The sequence below is a fragment of the Rissa tridactyla genome, chromosome 1, assembly GCF_028500815.1.
Source record: "Rissa tridactyla isolate bRisTri1 chromosome 1, bRisTri1.patW.cur.20221130, whole genome shotgun sequence".
Lineage (NCBI taxonomy): Eukaryota > Metazoa > Chordata > Aves > Charadriiformes > Laridae > Rissa > Rissa tridactyla.
In genome coordinates this window covers 10,391,410-10,413,528 of record NC_071466.1, presented here as the reverse complement: position 1 = coordinate 10,413,528, position 22,119 = coordinate 10,391,410, and the positions used below count along the sequence as shown (strand labels likewise).

The following is a 22,119-nucleotide window of genomic DNA, read 5'->3' as shown; positions in this document are numbered from 1 at the left end:
AACTTAGCTCTTCCCTTTGAAGTGTTAAAACACACCAGATGCCTGTGATTTAGGCCTTGAGGTATCAAAGTGCACCAGACAGCACACCGGATGCCTGGGATTTAAGTATGTGAAGAGTCGAAACAGTGTAAGTTTTCACCAGCCTTTAAGAAAGCCTGATTTGATTAACAAACATGATTCTATTTATTACAGCCGGCATGCCCAGCGCCTCCCACTCCACGTTCTCCACGAAGTCCATCAGGTCCCCGGTGCCCAGCCGGTTGCGGAGGTCGATCTGGTTCCCGTTGTAGGTCCAGGAGCCGAAGGTGAGGCGGCACCGCTGCCCGTCAAAGGGGAAGTAGGAGACATCCACCTTGCAGGAGCTCTTGGTGATGGCGGGTGAGTCCCACGTGATGTGCCCGTCGGAGCGCAGCACCACGTTGGTCTCCACCGAGCCGCCAAAGCCGTCGTCGGTGCTGGGGGAGGGATCGCTGTGGGGCCAGGATGGCCCCGAGCCCCACGTGGGGCAAGGGTCTGCGGGGCCGGGGCCGAGCACTGGTCCCCAACCCCGTGTCCCCTCCCCACGTCACCCCCAGGAAGAGGGGGCTCGCTGCCCCTGGTCACCCCCGTGGTGGCACATCCCAGCTGCCAGGTGGGTGGCACACCAGGCTGATGCCAGCACCTCCTGCCGCCGCCTTCTCACCCAGTCGAGGTGACCGTCTCCCCACATCCCCCACACCAGGACCCCCCCTGCTCCCCGTTGGCAACACCCCCAGCCCCAGCCTCAGCCCCCCCAGCTCCGGGAGCAGCCGGGGGGTGGGGGAGGGCGAGCAGCACCCACTCGTTGTAGAGGATGATGATGTGCGGCCGCCAGACGCAGCTGCTGGGGATGCGGATGCTGTCGATGCCGCCGTAAGCATCCTTGTCCCAGGCGAGGTGGGCGTCCAGCCAGGCCTGACGGACCCACAGGTAGGAGGTGAGGACCTGGTTCACCTTGTCCTGCCGAGGGCAGAGGGTGGGGGACGGGGACAGGGACAGACCTCGCTGCCCCCCTGTGGAATAAATACTACATTGGCTAAAAACACAAAAGTACAGCATTGTTCACACAGGAAGGAAAAGTAGAAAATCAAGAGGCTTCTGAGGGAGAAAACAGCCGCAGCTGGCATGAAGAATACAACACCTGTGGTTCCCTGATAAGCTACATGAGGTACGGGACGGGATGCAATTATTCCGCGGCTTTACCTTAGGATGTATAGCGGATACGGGAATGGGATGATACCAGGAAACAGATAAGCTGCCAATTAGCTGCCCGCTCCATACTCGGAGCCAACATTTTGCCAAATTTTGATGAAATGCTGTCCTTTGTGCGAACTTTGCTCGTTAGAATGTCATTATAATACCAAAACACATCTCCACCCCGAAGGCTACCCGCCTCCAAGGTGCGACCGCTCCTTCTTGAGCCTGCGCCCTGAGCTTCTCGTAAACTAGACCTTTAATTGTGAAGCGAGAAAAATTTACACCACTCATGATAAAAGTATGTATGACTAAAGTCACTCAAACTCCACCTCGAAGATAACAAATAGTAGAAAAATAGCCCGAGAGAGGGGGGATACCCAGGGAAGACACCATCGCAAAGAATTCCATCACTGGCTTCTGGGAGCATGTGACGGGCTGAGCCTCTCTTCCCCCCATAGGGACGCCTTTGGGTAAGACTTAGATTATACCGAGGGCTTCCTCGGGAAACTTAGAAATTTCTCTAGAGACTCTCTTTTCTACATGTATAGCCAGGCTGTATCGTTAGAACTTTGTCCCGCGTTTTGTAGATGTAACAATACTTTCATTTGCACGTGCTTTGCAGACAGTGTATTTATCACCGGCTGCCCTAAGAACCTATCTATCTGTTGCTTAAATAAACTGCACTTTTTGAAGTAGCTTGTCCTTTTGGTTTCTCACTGAACGCGACCAAAGACTCGAGAGTGGCCGTGCTAGTTCATGAGCACGACTGGACTGAAGGTGCAGTCCAGTAGTAGTGTATCCATCCAGCCAGCCAGCCAGCCTGTCCAGGGCCCTCTGTAGAGCCTTCCTTCCCTCAAGCCAATCAACACTCCCACCTAGTTTGGTGTCGTCTGCAAACTTACTGAAGGTGCACACAATCCGCTCATCCAGATCATTGATAAAGATATTAAACAAAACTGGCCCCAAAACTGAGCCCTGAGGGACACCACTGGTGACCGGCTGCCAAGAGGATTTCACCCCACTAATCACAACTCTCTGGGCACGGCCATCCAGCCAGTTTTTAACCCAGCAAAGAGTACACTTGTCTATGCCACGATTCGCCAGCTTCTCCAGGAGAATGCTGTGGGGGACGGTGTCAAAGGCCTTACCAAAGTCCAGAGAGACAACGTCCACAGCCTTCCCCGCATCCAGCAGGCGGCTCACATGGTCATAGAGAGAGATCAGGTTGTTAAGCAGGACCTCCCTTTCCTAAACCCATGCTGGCTGGCCCTGATTCCGTGGCTGCCCCGCACTTGCCGTGAGAGCTCACTCAAGATGATCCTCTCCACGATCTTCCCTGGTACCGACGTCAGGCTCACAGGCCCGTAGTTCCCCGGATCCTCCTTCCGACCCTTCTTGTAGATGGGCGTCACATTAGCCACCCTCCAGTCATCTGGTACCTGCCCTGTTGACCAGGATTGTTGATAAATGATGGAGAGAGGCGTGGTGAGCTCTCTCGCCAGCTCCCTGAGTACTCTTGGGTGAATCAGTCGGGACGGACAAACGACAAGACTCTCCTTGAAGAGTTAAGTTAAGCTCTCTCTTTATTACAAACTTGGCTTTCTTATATATCTAATCTTTTGTTCATGTGTTCTTTCTACGCATTAGCGTAGCTTCCTCAAATAATGTCTGCCCTAGGTTTGTCCATTGCGTTACACTAAATGCCGTAACCGACGTTACTTCTACTCCCTCTTCCTTTCCCCACAATAGCATTTTTCGCAAGGTCACTTCAGGGAGGATTACGCCCTGCCGCTTTAACAGCAGCGTCCATGTGGAGAGTACAGTCTGCTCTTCCTTAGTTAACTTCTCTCCCATGTCCCCAGTGGCTCACCTACTACAGGTGTCTTCTGAAATATGATCCGGATCCGTCAACAGCTCTGCCCGCTGTCTTCAGCTTCACTGGGCTCCGTCCCCACGACTATTTCCAGTCGTCTTCTTCCTCAGTATCACGTCGGGGTCACCAATTGTCGTTTCAGTCGGGACGGACAAACGACAAGACTCTCCTTGAAAAGTTAAGTTAAGCTCTCTCTTTATTACAAACTTGGCTTTCTTATATATCTAATCTTTTGTTGACACTCCGTTCACGTGTTCTTTCTACGCTTTCAATTGGTTAGGTTACATAGCACACGCGCTCGTAGCTACAATACGATTGGTTATTGAAATCCTGTTCGCATTGCTCAAAATCTGGCTTCCTCACAGCCTAACTCTCCTTCTTCTCTGAAGCGATCTTCTTCTTTCTCCTTTTTGTTACTTTGCCCTTATATGACGCAACTCGCGGCCTTCTTACGGCTACACTGCAATCTCTATCTCTTCTGTCAAAGGGTCTACGGGCCCGCCGCATCCCCCAACATGTATGTTATTGCATGCCTTAGTAGATTGCTCTGTGTTATGCCCTGCGAGACTAAAATGAACCCAGCAGAAGCGGTCTCCTGAGCAAGGGGGTGGAATATGGGAAAGCAACGGCAGATCGGCGAGGAGGATTGTAAATACACTCAAGAGACTCGCACCTGGGTGCTGGAAAACACATATATCACACCAATCGTTATTCAGTCTCGGGTGCTGGCAAGAAAAACGTTTGGATGACATAAGCCTGTGATGGACTCACAGACACCTCATCTAGCTGCTTGAGAATCTTGGCCTGTTGTGGAAGAAGATCAAAGCACAGTACCAGCAAGAACAGGGAGTCCGCATGCGCTCTTGCTAACGAGGACTCTTTTGCTGCCAAGGATTCGTGATAACAAGGACTCTCTTGCTGCCAAGGATAAGTTTAACAATGCTACTAGTACCGCTATTTCTGAGTTGTTGCTGGATGTAGATAGTATTCGATATGCGATGTTGCAAAACAGAACTGCTACTGATTTTTTGCTTTCAGCTCACAGACATGGTTGTCAAGATTTTAAAGGACTGCATTGTATGAATCTAAGTGACCACTCCAAATCCATCCATGCCCAGTTGCAGGAACTGCACCGACCGAACCAGCAACTTGTGGAGACCACTGGGTGAAATCTCTTTGCTGGCTGGACTTGGGGGTGGGGTTGGTTGAAGCAAATTATACTCATTGCCTGTGTGGAAGGAATTTGTCTGTTATGTTTAGTATGCTGTTTGCCGTGTGTAATAAGCATTATACGATCAGTTGTAAATGCCGCTTTGCATCGTACCCTCGTACGAGTTGTAGAATATGTTGCTCTAAAAACTATGTGTGTATCCATGAGAACCCGACCTTCACAGAAGAAGCTAAGACGGGATTACAACAATGTAGTCACGTATCAGACAGCCGCTGTTAGCAAAGCTGGATCATGAGTTTGGTGAGACTCGCTGCATACGCTGGCCACGCGTGCAGCGACTCTGGCCTGTACTTTTCTACTCAGTCCAGTGCAGGAGAGTCTGGTGGGACTTGCTGCGTGCACTGGCCACGCGTGCAGTGACTCTAGCCTGTACTTCTCCACTCAATCCAGTGCAGGATATAAGGGGGCTGTCTCGGGTCAGAGACGGGGAGAGAGACATGAGCGAGGGGGAGAGAGACATGAGCGCACTTTGAAGATACAGGGGATGCCCTGAAGCACTGTGTCTGCCCCCGCCCCCCCCCCATAAGTTCTATGTTCATTAACCCCAACAGCTCCGAAGGCATTACAGCATGTTGCAAGATAAGATATAGTCTACTACTGCTGCAAGACGCATTGAACACCTTCCTACAAGAATTTCAACTTTATGCCCTGATAGGACAGTGGGATGATGCACTCGCAAAGAGCCTGACTGCACTAGAGTGGGTATTTTTGCCACATACCTTTTCAAAACCAGTAACTACGATGATTGAAATGTTACCGCGATTGTTTTTCCAGGGTCGTTTGTGCTGTCAGCAGCTTTCTGGAATGGATCCAAGCCACATACATGTCCCCACCAAAAAGGATGACCTTGACCCTTGGTTAGCACAAAGTCTTAACCTCCTTAGTACATTATATTGGGCAAATAAATTATTCTTTCCCCTGGCACAGACTATTACAGTCACTTTCACAAATTCCTTTACAGCCGCGCATCCTGCTAGCACCAAAGCCTCTTGATGGCACCTGTTCGGTGTTTGCAGATGGTTCAGGGACACAGTAAAGGCTTTGGACTTATTTCAACAGGAACTGCTAAATGTAGGCAGAATCTCAATGTGTTACTGGTATTGTTCAAAGACTTGAAGGAGCATTTCTAAAACAAGTAGAGAACCAATGGTTATTTAGTCTCTTACTGCAATTACTGTTGCTTTTATGAAAAAGACAGTTTCCTTATTTTATTGTCCAGATACGCTCTCATAGCTGTTTACTTGGCCCGTTAACTGAGGGAAACACAGTTGCGGATTATCACACTGTTGGTAACAACTCCCAACATTATGCAGCAAGCTAAAATGTCGCATGATTTTTTTTCATCAAAATGCGAAGGCATTGAGGAAGCAATTTTCTTTGACACAACAACAAGCACGTGATACTGTGTGAACGTGTGCCGGTTGTCAGCAGCTGGCTCCTCTGCCATCCTTTGCGGGGGTTAACCCGCGAGGGCTTACGCCTGATGAACTTTGGCAATCCGATGTTACGCGCATTATGGAATTTGGACATGTTTCAGTTGATTTGTTTTCTCACTTTGTTGTAGCTACTGCTCATACAGGAGAGAAGGCTTGTGATGTTATTCGACGTTGGTTGCAATGCATCGCAGTCGTGGGAGTACCGAAAACTATAAAAACTGATAATGAACCAGCTTATGTGTCCGCTAAAGTACAGGTCTTTTTTTTTTTACAGATATGAGGTATTAAACATGTCACCAGTATTCCTCATTCCCCGACTGGGCAAGCAATTGTGGAGCGTATGCATCATACTTTAAAAACCATGCTTGCTAAACAAAAAAGGGGGAATCCCGTAGGTATGACACCTCAAGAGTGAGTGTATAAAGCAACTCATGTTTTAAGTTTTCTAAACATGTCTTCTTTGTCATCCACAGCAGTAGAGCGACATTTTGTAAGAAGTGTTGAATGGCCTGAACAACCAAAGGTGTATTATAAGCACCCTAAATCGGGGTGCATGCTAACCACAGATAATACTGCAACAAATAGAAGTTGCGAGCAAGACAATTCTGTAATGATTTGTACTTCTCATCCGTCTCTTTGCTTCGGCTCAAAATGCAAGTATACAAGAATGTAATCAATCTTATTGTGTAAAGTTAATGCTAGTAAGGTATAAAACAGCAGTAATATGGATAGGGAATCGGCAAAACGCATTAAAAACACGTCTTTCTCTGTATTGTGATTGGGAGTACAACTCTCGAAGACTTTGTGTTACATCTCTCCCCTGGAATACGTTGCTACATGGCTGAGAAATGGTTAAACACCATCTCCAAGGTGCTTTTGACATGTCGTTGCAAGAAAATATTCGTCCTTTACATGACCAGCTAAAAGCTCAAATACTAAACATTCAAGACTTAATGAACCGCAATGTATTTGAAATATTACAAAAGGATTTCTCGTGGGTAAATCCAAAGAAATTGGCTTTCTGGGCTAAGTTTAGGAATCTGGGTATTTATTGCCTTAGCAGGGTTCTTCTTGATTCTGTTTTTAATTGTGTTCAGTATGATATATAACCTGCTAAGAGCGTCACAACGAGTAGAAGCACGAGTCATGGCCACCTTGTTAATAAATGGTCTGGTGTTAAACAAAAAAGGGGGAGATGGGGCAGATCTACGAGCAGAGGCCTGCGTACGGCCAAAGACACAGTGAGCAGAGCACACAGTAAACACAGAGCCAAGAGAACAGTTCGTACCTTCACTCCATCCTGTGACGACCATATAACGTTCCCGAATCTCGGACAAAGAATAGGGCTAAGTATTCTTCCTTCGCTGGGAACAGCCATGGCATTGAATATGTTGAATAAGATAGGGTGTTGGGCAAGTAAACAGATAAACCTTACAACTGAAATCATATCTAGCTTGCTCACTGATGTTGATAGCATTCAGCATGCTACGTTGCAAAATCGAGCGGCTATTGATTTTTTGCTGTTAGCTCAGGGTCATGGATGTGAAGATTTTGAAGGTATGTGTTGCATGAACCTTTCCAACCACTCATCATCCATTCATAAGCAGTTGCGGGATCTGAAGGATAACATGTCCAAATTAAAAGTGGTCAAAAAGCTTTCGATGATTGGTTAAGCTCATGGGGTATAACGGGATGGTTATCAGATTTACTAAAGCAAGGGCTCATGCTATTGTTGGTTATATTACTATTGGTTATGGTAGCCTCGTGTGTTCTCCGCAAAGTGACTGACATGATAGAAAATGCCATGCATAAGGTCTGGATGGCTCAAGAAGAAAAAGGGGGGATTGTAGGAATGTGTCTGAGAGAAAATGGTCACGTGAGCCAGCCTCCCTACTATGAGAGATTAGAGCAAGAGCAAAACAGGTGGTAGAAGATGGAATCAGTACATGGCAAAAACGGGAACTGAGAAGGCAGAAAACATGTTGTGCTAATGACTAAGCAATTTACTATGTGAATTCTTGTAACCAATCTGCTGTGTGAACGAACTGCATGGACAGCGCGTGGACAGCGTAACTAGCTAATCAGAAATAAGCGAGTCGCGTGTACGGCGACAACACAGGGTATAAAAGGTGATGATCTGTGCTTAATAAACGGCTTCTGTTGGTTCACATTGGATCGTCTGGAGGCCAGTTATTTCTCCTCACCTAGCCAGCCTCGGAGCAGATCTCTGGGCGGTAGTCTTAAATAGTCGTTTAGCCCTAAACAAGACCTGCAACGTATTCAAGAGACATAACACTAGGAACATGCTGGTTTGAGCATCCCAAGGATATTCAAAATTCTCAAAAGCTGTCATGCCTGACCCGAAGGAGAAAAGCCGTTTCCATCAGAGGTGACACGGTAAGGGAATGACTGAGACAAAGAGGCTCCAGCAAAGGCTTGTAGAACATCTCTTATCACACAGACAAAAGGACAAACTGATTCCTACTGGATTAGCGTCTGGAAGGGTAGTCATACATTTAACCAGGGCTAATGACTTTAAGCAATTTTTTTGTTACCAAAAAGGAAAGAAATCAACCAGTCAGATAATCCCTTTAGGTGTAGCATAAAGAGAAGCAAACAGCGGCAGGACATGCGGGAAGAATTTTAGGCGCCTCGCACAGACTGTAAACCCTGGAGTACCCAACCAACAGGAAAGAGGGGAGGGAAAAATTGGGCCGGGATTAGGAAATAAAAAGGTGTGGTGTTTCAAGAACGGAAAGTGTGCCTACTTGCTAGGTCACCCGCTCTTGCAAGAGCGTGAATAAAAATGTGCCTCCCAGAGGATTCTGCCTGAGCCTATTTCATTCGGACCGGAACTTATTTCTCCCACCATTCTGTGTGTCCAGAGAAGGGCAAGGGAGCTGCTGAGGGCTCTGGAGCACAGGCCACGGCGCCGGGCCCTCAGCCGCCCCACAGCCGGGCGCAGCCCCGCCGCAGGCCCCGGCCCCGGCCCCGGCCCCGGCCCACAGCGGCGGCTGATGGCGGCGCTCGGGGGTTCCCTCACAGGACGCGGCGGTGTTCCCCCCCCTCCGATTATTAACTGCTCCTAATTTTTCAGACAGGCAGAGATGATCTGTTACCGAGAATCCCAAGGGAGATCAAGAGAGACTTCTGGGGCCTTGGGATGACTAGGAAAGGGCTCAGGAGCGCAAGTCGTGTTCTCCTCTGTCGTTGCAGGCACAGGGAAGGATGAGGAAAGCAACAGGAAGAGCCCGCAGATCAATACCTGGCTGCGAGCCTGGTGTCAGTGGCAGGACTTTGGGGTTTTTGATCACAGCATGGTTTGACAGGACAGCAGGCCTGTTGGAGACAGATGGGATACACCTGCCTCAAAAGGGGAAAAGGATCCTTGCACAGGAGTTGGCAGGGCTCATCAAAGGGGCTTTCAAGTAGATTTGAAGGGGGAAAGGGATGAATCCGGCAGCAGAGACACAAGGGTCGTTGATGGGTTAGAAGCTACAGCTGCGCCTGGGAATGGTCAGGTAGGAGTGAAGCCTTCTTCCAGCAAAAAGGTGTCAGGACCAGTAGGCCAGCTGAAGTGCTTCCACACCAATGCCTGCAGCATGGGCAAGAAAGAGGAGGAGCTGGAAGCCATTGTGCAGCAGGACAGCTATGACGTAGTCGCTGTCACGGAAACGTGGTGGGCTGACTCGCACGACTGGAGTGCTGCATTAGATGGCTACAAACCCTTCAGAAGGGACAGGCAAGGAAGGAGAGGAGGTGGGGTGGCCCTGTATGTTGGGGAGTGTTGTGAACATCGAGACCTTAATGATGGTAAACACTGGGGTTGAGTGTTTCTGGGTAAGAATGAGGGGGAGGGCCAACAAGGCTGATATGATGGTCTGTTATAGACTGCCCAACCAGGACAGAGAGGCAGGTGAAATATTCTGTAAGCAGGTGGGAGAAATCTCACGATTGCTGGCCCTTGCCCTGGTGGGAGACTTCAACCTACCAGATATCAGCTGGGAACACCATACAGCTGAGAGGGAAGAGTCTTGGAGGTTTCTGGGGTGTGTGGGGATAAATTCCTGACACAGCTGGTGGGGGAACGCACTAGGGAAGGAGCCCTGCTGGACCTGCTGTTTGTGAACAGAGAAGGACTTGTGGGGGATGTGATGTTGGAGGCCGTCTTGGGCACAGTGACCATGAAATGACAGAGTTTTTGATTCTTAGGGAAGCAAGGAAGGGTGCCAGCAGAACTGCCACCATGGGCTTCTGGAGGGGGAACTTTGGTCTTTTCAGGAGCCTGCTGGAGAGAGTCTTCCTCTAGGTTTGGCTCAACACCCAGAGGAGAAGTGAAAAACTGTCTTCTCAATGTAAGATGACAGCGAAACTGAGCAGAGCCCCTGGGCTCACCTACCTGATGGCTGTCTGAGACGTGTCTTCCATTGGTCAGACGACAGGGACAGATGTAACGCTGCCTTGCTCTGTAAAAATGGAATTGGGCCCTGCACTCGGGATCCCTCCCTCCTCCACGAAAGATGAAACTGGAATTTGGACTACTGGGGGAAGCCCCGTCTTACCAAGAAAATACTCAATGGCTTTGGCTAGGCGGTTTTGTGATAAAACACATGGACGCGTGTGCGACGAGCGAGGGAAACAAGCAGTCGACTCAATATGAGTGATAAAGCAAGCTTCAGCTTTATTGCAGCTTCATCAGACTTTTATACTCTTATACTTAGATATGCCTATTTGTCTTACAACTATTGGCTGTGCGCTAAAGATTACATTATTCATACTCCTCCTACATGCAGTTTCTTGGGTCCAGGTTTGTTCCTGTTCTCTCACAGTCTACTTTCTCAAAGTTGTTTATCTGACTTAAGGAAGGTCAGCACGGCCTTCAGCATCTTTCTTATCAGCGTGACTCGGAATTCTCCATGCAGGCAGGCATAGCTTACTTCTGACAATCCTGCATGGCGCCGTGTCCGTTCTCATATAGCCATTCCTCAACACGGGTGACAATTTTTAACCAGATTGAGAAAAGGTGGACAGTCCCCGGAAGACATATGGCAGTAAAGGGGATTGTGAGTTCTTGGCCCACAGGTTGGAAGTTTTCCGGTGCAAAACCCAAGCAGGAGGCTGGAGGGCAACCGTGGTCATACTTCCCATTCCAAAGGCTGCAGATGGGTTATGCTGACGTGCCTCCTGTGGAAGGCGTTAAGCACCCGCTGGTAATCATGGATCAACCCTCAGGAGGAGTAGAAGCTTTTCCTACCAGGAAAGCTGATCCCCCAGGAATGGTCAAAGCACTTTTGTGGGAAATCATTCCCAGATACTGACTGAAATGAAACCAGAGGGTCAGACAGGGGTTCTCATTTTTCAGCAGGAATACTAAATAATATCTATAAAAGTTCAGCCTGGAGAAGAGAAGATTGCGGGGAGACCTTGGAGCCCGTTCCAGCCCCTCAGGGGGCTCCAGGAAAGCTGGGGAGGGAGTCTGGATGAGGGAGGGGAGCCATGGGACGAGGGGGAAGGGGTATCCACTGCAAGAGGGGAGACTGAGCTGAGATCTGAGGCAGAAATTCTTGGCTGTGAGGGCGGTGAGCCCCTGGCCCAGGTTGCCCAGAGAAGCTGTGGCTGCCCCATCCCTGGAGGGGTTCAAGGCCAGGTTGGCCGGGGCTTGGAGCAAGCTGGGTTGGTGGGAGGTGTCCCTGCCCAGGGCAGGGGGTGGCACTGGGTGGCCTTTAGAGGTCCCTTCCCACCCAAACCATGCCCTGAAGGGGTGGGGCCCTTCTCCTTCTCTCCTCCTTCTCCCTCCCTTCTTGTTATGGTTTGAGAAACCCACCACAATTTCTTGTCCTTTAGACAACTACTCTCTCACCCGATGACCCCTCCCCACCCGGGAAGGGGAATTGGGGAAAAACAAGGAAACAAGAGGGTTGCAATAGAAATAGATTTAATAGGATAAAAATAAAGAATTAACATTAATAATGCTAAAGAAGCAGTGTCAATCCCGATATCAATATAAAATACCCAAGGACTACACCCAGCCCATTCCATCAGCAGGAAGCCGTGCACTCCCAGCAGGGGACAGCCAATGGGGGACACTGCGAGCGCTGCGGCTTCGGGAGGAAGGGAAGGGCTCAGGGCTCCGAGACTACGGCAAGGAGTTCTCTGGACGACCGCCATCACGGGAGAGTCGAACTACACAGCAGACTTTATAATTTATATTAAACGTGATGTTCATGCTATGAAATAGTCCTGTTGGCAGCTTGGGGCAAGTACCCTCCTTCTCTTGCTCTTCCTCATCCCTTGCTGAGTGTCGCCAAGGGGGGCTTTGACTGCCCCACGATGTCACAAAGCGGGGCTCTGACTGCCCCACGATGTCACAAAGCGGGCACGTAAACCCCGGCCACACTATAAATGGGGGACGCGGTCCCCACTGGAGCCGTCAGCGGATGCTGGGCACCGCAGTCTGGCATTGTCTGGGCAGACTGCAGCCTCGGCCTCTGACACCCCAGCAGTCTTGCGGGTCCCGTCACTGGGGACCCAGGAGGACACTGGGGAGCCGCATCGCGGTTCTGTGCTGGTGACTCGGAGCACCGCAGCCACACCGGAGTCGGTGCCATGGGGCGCTCTGACGCCGTGTCTCCCCTGGGCCCTCTCCTCCTGATTGTGATGGGGCTCAGCGTGTTCTCATCTGTGCTGCAGAGCAAGCGGCTTCAGGTAGGTGACTGTTGCACCACACTGTGCTGCGGCGTGGGGTGGCGAGGGATGGCGTGGGGTGGTGTGGGGTGCCGTGGGGGGCTGTGGTGTGGGACTGGGAGGTGCTCCCGTCTCACACAGCTCCTCGGAACCTTGCAGAAGTGGTTTAAGAAGAAGAAGAAGAAGCGTCGGACAAGGAGGACAAGAGCCCGGACAGAGAAGCAGAGCGGTGAGTGGCCCCAGCACCGAGAACCCTGCAAATGGCCTACACACCACGGCAGCCCTGAGCCGGGGCTGTGCCGGCAGCTGCTGGCCGCTCACTCTGTCTCCTCCCTCCGCAGCTTCTCAGACAGTGGATGGAGGAGTGGAGAAATCCCGGCCCAAGCAGGAGAAGCGGCGAGTGTGGGGGAGACCCCAGATGCTGCCCCAGACCCTCACCCCGTGCCCTGCCCCTGCCTGCGCTGGGCAGCCCTGCCCACCGGCCAAGGAGGGGTGCTGCCCGCGGGTCCCGCTGGGGTCTGGGGTGCAGCGGGGTCTCTTTCTCCTCCTCTGCAGGGCGAGTGCGGAGGCCTTGAACAGGAAGCCCCTCTCCCCATGGGCCCCGCTGGCCACCATGGACTGTGTGACTGACAGAGGCTCCTCTTCCCTCAACTCCCTCTACTCCTTCCCGGAGCCCTGGCCTGGTGCGATGGCGGAGCTGACAGCATTCAACCACTCAGGACCCAGCCATCCCCCCAGGGCTGTGAAGGGGAGGGTGGAGGAGCCAGGGCCAGCCCTCTGCCAGGAGCCCCCACTGGAACTGCCAACAAGGACCAAGCAAGAGCCGGTCCCCAGGGAAAGCAGGGACAGGGCGCAGAGCCCTGTGCACACACACCCTTCACCCTGCAGCCCCCCAGCCATGGCCACGGACCAAGGGGAGCTGATCATGGGGCTCCTCCACTCTTTTGAGTCCACCCAGGAGATGGCCAGGCAGTGCTATGAGATGATGAAGGTGCTGCAGGCCCGTTGGCAAGGGGCAGCAGGGGCCTGTGACCAGAAATTCCCCGGGGAGCCCTTCCATCCCCTGGGCAGGATGGAGGCGCAGGAGCAGCTGGGGGCCACAGTGAAGTCCCAGCACGTGGGAGCAAAGCAGCCGTGGGTGGATGCAAACACGGATAAGGCTGAGGATGGGGACATGGACAAGGAGAAGGACACGGGAGCAGACACAAGCGTGAAGGAGAAGGAAAGGAGCAGCCCTGTGGAGCTCGGCAGGGGGAGCCTGGCGGAAGTGAAGAGAAACAGCAAGATGGGGCCGGGCGAGAACAACTCCATGGGGCCAAGCACCAGCAGCCCCCCAGGCTTGGGCAGGAGCACCCCCATGGACGTGGAAGGGAGGAGGGACAGGGCGCAGAGCAAGTCCTCAGAGGAGGAGAGGCAGCAGCACGACGAGGTCATGGACAGGGAGTGTGACCAGGCATCCCCGGTGCCTGTGTCACTGCTGCACCCGGCTCTGGCACCGCCTGAAGGACTGGTGGAGAGGCTGCTGCCGGCCGCGCCGTGTCTGCTTCAGCAATTTCCCCCAATGGGTGGGAAGTGTGGGGCCGGGAACCCCCTGGGGTGCCCCTCTTCTAAACCAATAAAAAAGTCAGTATTTTCTATATCCCTGTGACTGTCAGTAGATCAGTTTTGTCCCTTGACAGGAGCAGAGAATCAGTTTTGTGTAAGGACAAGAGTATGTGCTACAGTAATCCCAACTGTCCCGTGGAGATCATAGAATCATAGAATCTTCATGGTTGGAAACGACATTTGAGATCATTGAGTCCAACCATTGTGCAGCAGGACAGCTATGACGTAGTCGCCATCACGGAAACATGGTGGGCTGACTCGCACTCCCTGCGGGAGCACAGTGCTCATTCCCAGCCAATGCCACGGACAAGAGGGATCTCTAATGGAGCTTTTGGATGCTTTCAAGTCCTCGGAGGAGGAGAGGCAGCACCACAGCGAGCCCGTGGACAGGGAGTGTGACCAGGCGTCCCCAGGGCTGTGCTCGCTAGGACGGTGCCTGTGTCACTGCTGCACCCGGCTCTGACACCGCCTGAAGGACTGGTGGAGACACTGCTGCCGGCAACGACGCGTCTGCTTCAGAAATTCCCCCTAATGGCTGGGAAGTGTGGGTCCAGGAACACACATCCTCCGTGACACCAAAGGGCTCTGACATGGGCACCACTTAATTTACATCCGCTCTAGACGTTTGTGTATTGCCAAAAGGGAGCAGAACCATGAGTGCAGGCTGACGCAGGCTACAGCTCTGCAAGCAAACAGGGCGCACGGACTCCTCTCCTCATGAGCACATTTCCCTGCAAAAGGGTGGGGTTCAGAAAAATCGGAAAGGATAAGAAAGTTCCCAGTTACTAAACGCCTAAAAAAACCCCAACAAAACAACCAAAACCAGCCCAATGAGTGAAAAAGAATCACGGTACAAGCACAGGCCACATCCTTTAACTTTTTGGCCTTCGGTCTAGCTAAACAGTGAAATGGTCTCCGCTGCTGAAGTTCAAGTGCCAAGTCTGGGCAGGGCTGGGAGTGCTCAGCCTGGAGAAGAGGCGGCTCAGGGGGATCTCCTCCACGCACATCAATACCTGCAGGGAGGGTGCCAAGAGGACGGAGGCTGGAGCTGGTCATCACCGCCGTGAGCAGTGGCAGCAGCTCGGGGCGCTGCTGAGTTCATGGGAGGTTTTGGGATGGTGTGAGACCCGTGAAGGGGTAATGCCAAGTCCTCCTGTCCCTTTGCTGAACATCTCCTTCTCTCCCTTTGGGGCGCACAGGCCTCAGACTTGTGCTCCCACACTTTTCTGTGGGCCCAGAAGGCAAATGTGTGGAGCCTCTGAAAGCATTTTGCCTGGAAGGGATCGACTCAAAGGTGTGTCTTCTCAGGGATGCCCGCACCTCCCCTTCTATCCCTTGCTGACCCTCCACCCCCTTCCCTTTCTGTCCGCAAGCCTTCCCTCTTGTGTCTGCTCTTCCCCAGGCTGCTCCTGCCTGCTCCTGTGTCCGTGTCCCTGTCCTTGTTCACGTCTGCATCTGCGTCCATGTCCCTGTCTGCCCCCAGCCCCAGTTGCTCCCTCCCAAGGCACTGGGGTGTCACGCTTTCGGCTGGGGTGGGGATGACTTCCTTGCGAGCAGGTGGTGTAGCGCTGTGTTTTGGATTTGGGATGAAAACAGTGTTGGTAGCGCACTGGTGGTTTTAGCTGTTGCTGAGCTCTCAAGGCCTTTTCTGCTCCTCACGCTGCCCGACCGACAGTGGCCTGGGGGGCACAGGGAGTTGGGAGGGGACAGAGCCAGGACAGCTGACCCCGACTGAGCAAAGGGACATTCCGTGCCATTTGACGTCACGCTCAGTATATAAAGCCGGGGAAAGAAGAAGGAAGGGCTGATGTTCAGAGTGATGGCGTTTGTCTTCCCAAGTCACCGTCACGCTGCCGGAGCCCGGCTTTCCTGGAGACGGCTGAACCCCCGCCTGCAATGGGAAGCAGCCAACGGGTTCCTTGTTTGGCTTTGCTTGTGCGCGCGGCTTTTGCTTTGCGTATTAAACTGCCTTTCTCTCACGCCACGACTTTCCTCCCTTTCCCACTTCCCATTCTGTGTGTCCAGAGAAGGGCAAGGGAGCTGCTGAGGGTTCTGGAGCACAGGCCACGGCGCCGGGCCCTCAGCCGCCCCACAGCCGGCCGCAGCCCCGCCCCAGGCCCCGGCCCCGGCCCCGGCCCCGGCCCCGGCCCGGCCCGGCCCGGCCCACAGCGGCGGCCGATGGCGGCGCTCGGGGGTTCCCTCCGAGGAGGCGGCGGTGTTCCCCCCGCATATCCCTGCAACGTGATCAGGAACTAGTGCTGAAGGGCCGTCTGTGTCTTCTCGCGAATTCTCACTCGCCAAGGGACAGCTTCGGGGCAGGTACGTCCGCAAGGGAGCGGGGGTTGGTGGCGAAAAAAGGCAAAAAAGGGGCTATTCCGGAGCTGCCCGGGGCCGGGGAAAGGCCGGGAGGGCGCAGGCCGGCCGCGAGGGCCGGCAGCTGGCGGGGGGGCGCTGACGGGCCGGGCCGGGGCGAGCAGGAACGGCGCTCAATTTAAACGGGGTGTAACGGCCCCCACCGGTCGCTTCCCGAGGGACAGCTTCGGGGCAGGTACGTCCGCAAGGGAGCGGGGGTTGGTGGCGAAAAAAGGCAAAACAGGGGCTTTTCCGGAGCTGGGGAAAGGCCGGGAGAGCGCAGGCCGCCCAGCAGAGCCAGCAGCTCCCAGGGGGGCTGCTGACAAGATGGGGGACACAGCAGATTCCCCGCCCTCCCTCTGCCTAGCTGAAGAAGGTAACTAAGAGGACAGGGGGCTGTGGGAACATGTTCCTGCCCGGCGAAGCAGGCGTGTCTCCCCAGTAACTCCCTGGCCTTCCAGGTACCCTGAAAAACCAGGTACGAGGCTCTGCAAGGGGAACCTAATGCTGACGAGGAAGATAATGCAGTGTCCACAGAGGTGTTGCCAAGGTTAAGCCAAACCACACCTCGCATCAAAACGTCTTCAGTTAAGAAGAAAAGACGGGTCACTGTTGTAGGCGACTCCATCCTGAAGGGAGCGCAAGGCCCGATATGCAGACCAGACCCACTTCTCAGGGAAGTGTGCTCAGGGAAGGGGCCCGGGTTAAAGATACCAGAAGAAAACTTCTCTCCCTGGTAAGCCCCTCAGATTATTAACCGCTCCTCATTTTTCAGACAGGCAGAGATGATCTGTTACCGAGAATCCCAAGGGAGATCAAGAGAGACTTCTGGGCCTTGGGATGACTAGGAAAGGGCTCAGGAGCGCAAGTCGTGTTCTCCTCTGTCGTTGCAGGCCCAGGGAAGGATGAGGAAAGCAACAGGAAGAGCCAGCAGATCAATACCTGGCTGCGAGCCTGGTGTCAGTGGCAGGACTTTGGGGTTTTTGATCACAGCATGGTTTGACAGGACAGCAGGCCTGTTGGAGACAGACGGGATACACCTGCCTCAAAAGGGGAAAAGGATCCTTGCACAGGAGTTGGCAGGGCTCATCAAAGGGGCTTTCAAGTAGATTTGAAGGGGGAAAGGGATGAATCCGGCAGCAGAGACACAAGGGTCGTTGATGGGTTAGAAGCTACGGCTGCTCCTGGGAATGGTCAGGTAGGAGTGAAGCCTTCTTCCAGCAAAAAGGTGTCAGGATCAGCAGGCCAGCTGAAGTGCTTCCACACTCATGCCTGCAGCATGGGCAAGAAAGAGGAGGAGCTGGAAGCCATTGTGCAGCAGGACAGCTATGACGTAGTCGCCGTCACGGAAACGTGGTGGGCTGACTTGCACACCCTGCGGGAGCACAGCACTCGTTCCCTGTGCACCTTGAATATCAAATGTCATATCCACGACCCTCATGGGCAAGTGGTCACGGGAATGTCGTGGGCCAACTTGGCCAAGAGAGCCCCAAAACTGCGCGTGAACCTCTTCTTTGAAAGAGTCACGAAGCACGATCACCTAGCCAGGATCCTGCTAGCGGAGATGCCAGTCAGCAGCATAAGAGTCTGCGGAGCTACAGTTTCAGAGACCCAGGCTGGAGAATGAGACGCACCCTCACCAACCTCCTCCCAGCCTCCTGGTGTGTTCTGCAGGTACGGGAACCCAGAGTGACATCTCACCGCGGTATCACAAAGCTAAGCAAAGTGATCCTCCAGGCCTTCTGCATAGCAGCGCTCAGCAGGAGGAATTCCTGACCACTTCAGTGTTATGGCCAGAGGGTCATTTTCATAAGCGAGCCACTGCGGTGTTCCACTCTAGCCTGGTTGAGGTTGTTGTCCTTGTCCAGTTGCGATGCCCGTTATGCCAGTCTTCACTGTCAGGCTGATGTCAGGTTGCCCTCATAAAAAGCTGAAACACCCAAAATACTGGTGCTGGGATGTCAGCTGTGAGCAAAAAGAGCTTTTCAGGCAGGAAAACCTCAATTTTGTGAAAAAGCTTTAGGCTTGTTCTAGTAACTGACAACTTTCTTATCCTTTCCGATTTTTCTGAACCCCACCCTTTTGCAGGGCAATCTGCTCATGAGGAGAGGAGTCCGTGCACCCTGTTTGCTTGCAGAGCTGTAGCCTTCGTCAGCCTGCACTCATGGTTCTGCTCCCTTTTGGCAAAACACAAACGTCTAGAGCAGATGTAAATTAAGTGGTGCCCATGTCAGAGCCCTTTGGTGTCACGGAGGATGTGTGTTCCTGGACCCACACTTCCCAGCCGTTAGGGGAAATTGCTGAAGCGGACACGGCGCGGCCGGCAGCAGCGTCTCCACCAGTCCTTCAGGCGGTGTCAGAGCCGGGTGCAGCAGTGACACAGGCACCGTCCTAGCGGGCACAGCCCTGGGGACGCCTGGTCACACTCCCTGTCCACGGGCTCGCTGTGGTGCTGCCCCTCCTCCTCCAAGGTCTTGAAAGTGTCCAAGAGCTCCAAGTCGAGCTCCCTCTCGTCTGTGGCCTTGGCTGGGGGGCGGCTGGGGGGCAGCTGCACGTTCACGGGGCTCTGCGCCCTGTCCCTCCTCCCTTCCACATCCATGGGGGTGCTCCTGCCTGAGCCTGGGGGGCTGCTGGTGCTTGGCCCCATGGAGTTGTTCTCGCCTGGCCCCATCTTGCTGTTTCTCTTCACTTCTGCCAGGCTCCCCCTGCCGAGCTCCACAGGGCTGCTCATTTCCTTCTCCTTCACACTTGTGTCTGGTCCCGTGTCCTTCTCCTTGTCCATGTCCCCATCCTCAGCCTTATCCGTGTTTGCAGCCACCCACGGCTGCTCCGCTCCCAGGTGCCGGGGCTTCACTGTGGCCCCCAGCTGCTCCTGCACCACCATGGATGGAAGGGCTCCCCGGGGAGGTTCTGGTCACAGGCTCCCGCCCTTGCCAACGGGCCTGCAGCACCTTCAGCATCTCACAGCACTGCCTGGCCATCTCCTGGGTGGACTCAAAAGAGTGGAGGAGCCCCATGATCAGCTGCCCTTGGTCCGTGGCCATGGCTGGGGGGCTGCAGGGTGAAGGCTGCGTGTGCACAGGGCTCTGCGCCCTGTCCCTGCTTTCCTGGGGACCGGCTCTTGCTTGGTCCTTGTAGGCAGTTCCACTGGGGACTCCTGGCAGAGGGCTGGCCCTGGCTCCTCCACCCTCCCCTTGACAGCCCTGGGGGGATGGCGGGGTCCTGAGCGGTCGAGTGCTGCCAGCTCCACCATCACACCAGGACAGGGCTCTGGGAAGGAGTAGAGGGAGCTGAAGGAAGAGGAGCCTCTGTCTGTCAGAGAGTCCATGGTGGCCAGCGGGGCCCGTGGGGAGAGGGGCTTCCTGTTCAAGGCCTCCGCACTCGCCCTGCAGAGGAGGAGAAAGAGACCCCGCTGCACCCCGGAGCCCAGCGGGACCCGCGGGCAGCACCCCTCCTTGGCCGGTGGGCAGGGCTGCCCAGCGCAGGCAGGGGCAGGGCACGGGGTGAGGGTCTGGGGCAGCATCTGGGGTCTCCCCCACACTCACCGCTTCTCCTGCTTGGGCCGGGATTTCCTAACTCCTCTATCCACTGGCTGAGAAGCTGTGGAGGGAGGAGACAGAGTGAGCGGCCAGCAGCTGCCGGCACAGCCCCGGCTCAGGGCTGCCGTGGGGTGTAGGCCGTTTGCAGGGTGCTCGGTGCTGGGGCCACTCACCGCTCTGCTTCTCTGGCCGGGCTCTTGTCTTCCTTGTCCGACGCTTCTTCTTCTTCTTCTTCTTCTTCTTCTTAAACCACTTCTGCAAGGTTCCGAGGAGCTGGGTGAGACGGGAGCACCTCCCAGTCCCACACCACAGCCCCCCACGGCACCCCACACCACCCCACGCCATTCCTCGCCACCCCACGCTGCAGCACAGTGTGGTGCAGCACAGTGTGGTGCAACAGTCACCTACCTGAAGCCGCTTGCTCTGCAGCAGAGATGAGAATATGCTGAGCCCCATCACAATCAGGAGGAGATGGCCTAGGGGAGACACGGCGTCAGAGCGTCCCATGGCACCGACTCCGGTGTGGCTGCGGTGCTCCGAGTCACCAGCACAGAACCGCGATGCGGCTCCCCAGTGTCCTCCTGGGTCCCCAGTGACGGGACCCGCAAGACTGCTGGGGTGTCAGAGGCCGAGGCTGCAGTCTGCCCAGACAATGCCAGACTGCGGTGCCCAGCATCCGCTGACGGCTCCAGTGGGGACCGCGTCCCCCTTTTATAGTGTGGCCGGGGTTTACGTGCCCGCTTTGTGACATCGTGGGGCAGTCAAAGCCCCCCTTGGCGACACTCAGCAGGGGATGAGGAAGAGCAAGAGAAGGAGGGTACTTGCCCCAAGCTGCCAACAGGACTATTTCATAGCATGAACATCACGTTCGATATAAATTATAAAGTCTGCTGTGTAGTTCGACTCTCCCGTGATGGCGGTGGTCCAGAGAACTCCTTGCCGTAGTCTCGGAGCCCTGAGCCCTTCCCTTCCTCGTGAAGCTGCAGCGCTCGCAGTGTCCCCCATTGGCTGTCCCCTGCTGGGAGTGCACGGCTTCCTGCTGATGGAATGGGCTGGGTGTAGTCCTTGGGTATTTTATATTGATATCGGGATCGACACTGCTTCTTTAGCATTATTAATGTTAATTCTTTAGTTTTATCCTATTAAATCGATTTCTATTGCAACCCTCCTGTTTCCTTGTTTTTCCCCAATTCCCCTTCCCGGGTGGGGAGGGGTCATCAGGTGAGAGAGTAATTGTCTAAAGGATAAGAAATTGTGGTGGGTTTCTCAAACCATAACAAGAAGGGAGGGAGAAGGAGAAGGGGAAAAGGAGAAGGAGAAGGGCCCCACCCCTTCAGGGAATGGTTTGGGTGGGAAGGGACCTTAAAGGCCACCCAGTGCCACCCCCTGCCCTGGGCAGGGACACCTCCCACCAGCCCAGCTTGCTCCAAGCCCCGTCCAACCTGGCCTTGATCCCCTCCAGGGATGGGGCAGCCACAGCTTCTCTGGGCAACCTGGGCCAGGGGCTCACCGCCCTCACAGCCAAGAATTTCTGCCCGAGATCTCAGTTCAATCTCCCCTCTTGCAGTGGAAACCCCTTCCCCCTCGTCCCGTGGCTCCCCTCCCTCATCCAGAGTCCCTCCCCAGCTTTCCTTGAGCCCCCTGACGGACTGGAAGGGGCTCCAAGGTCTCCGCAGAGCCTTCTCTTCTCCAGACTGAACTTTTATAGATATTATTCAGTATTCCTGCTGAAAAATGAGAACCCCTGTCTGACCGTCTGGTTTCATTTCAGTCAGTATCTGGGAATGATTTCCCACAAAAGTGCTTTGACCACTCCTGGGGGATCAGCTTTCCTGGTAGGAAAAGCTTCTACTCCTCCTGAGGGTTGATCCATGATTACCAGCAGGTGCTTAACACCTTCCACAGGAGGCACGTCAGCATAAACGATCTGCAGCCTTTGGAATGTGTTTCTTTCCCATCTACAAGAAGGGTCGGAAGGAGGATCCGGGGAACCACAGGCCTGTGAGCCTGACGTCGGTACCAGGGAAGATCGTGGAGAGGATCATCTTGAGTGAGCTCTCACGGCAAGTGCAGGGCAGCCACGGAATCAGGGCCAGCCAGCATGGGTTTAGGAAAGGGAGGTCCTGCTTAACCAACCTGATCTCTTTCTATGACCATGTGAGCCGCCTGTTGGATGCGGGGAAG

General features: G+C 54.0%; 1 protein-coding gene across 1 annotated transcript in view; it reads right to left on the bottom strand.

Moving 5' to 3' along the window:
- The window catches only part of LOC128901486 (neuronal acetylcholine receptor subunit alpha-10-like), a 48,584-nt gene that overhangs the window by 7,863 nt on the left and 18,602 nt on the right, over window positions 1–22,119 (bottom strand). Inside the window, exons 2-3 of the mRNA XM_054183524.1 lie at window positions 821–972; window positions 197–455 (exon numbers count right to left, since the gene is read on the bottom strand). Of these exons, the coding sequence (XP_054039499.1) occupies window positions 197–455; window positions 821–972 (411 nt within the window). The remainder of the gene's footprint in view (window positions 1–196; window positions 456–820; window positions 973–22,119) is intronic.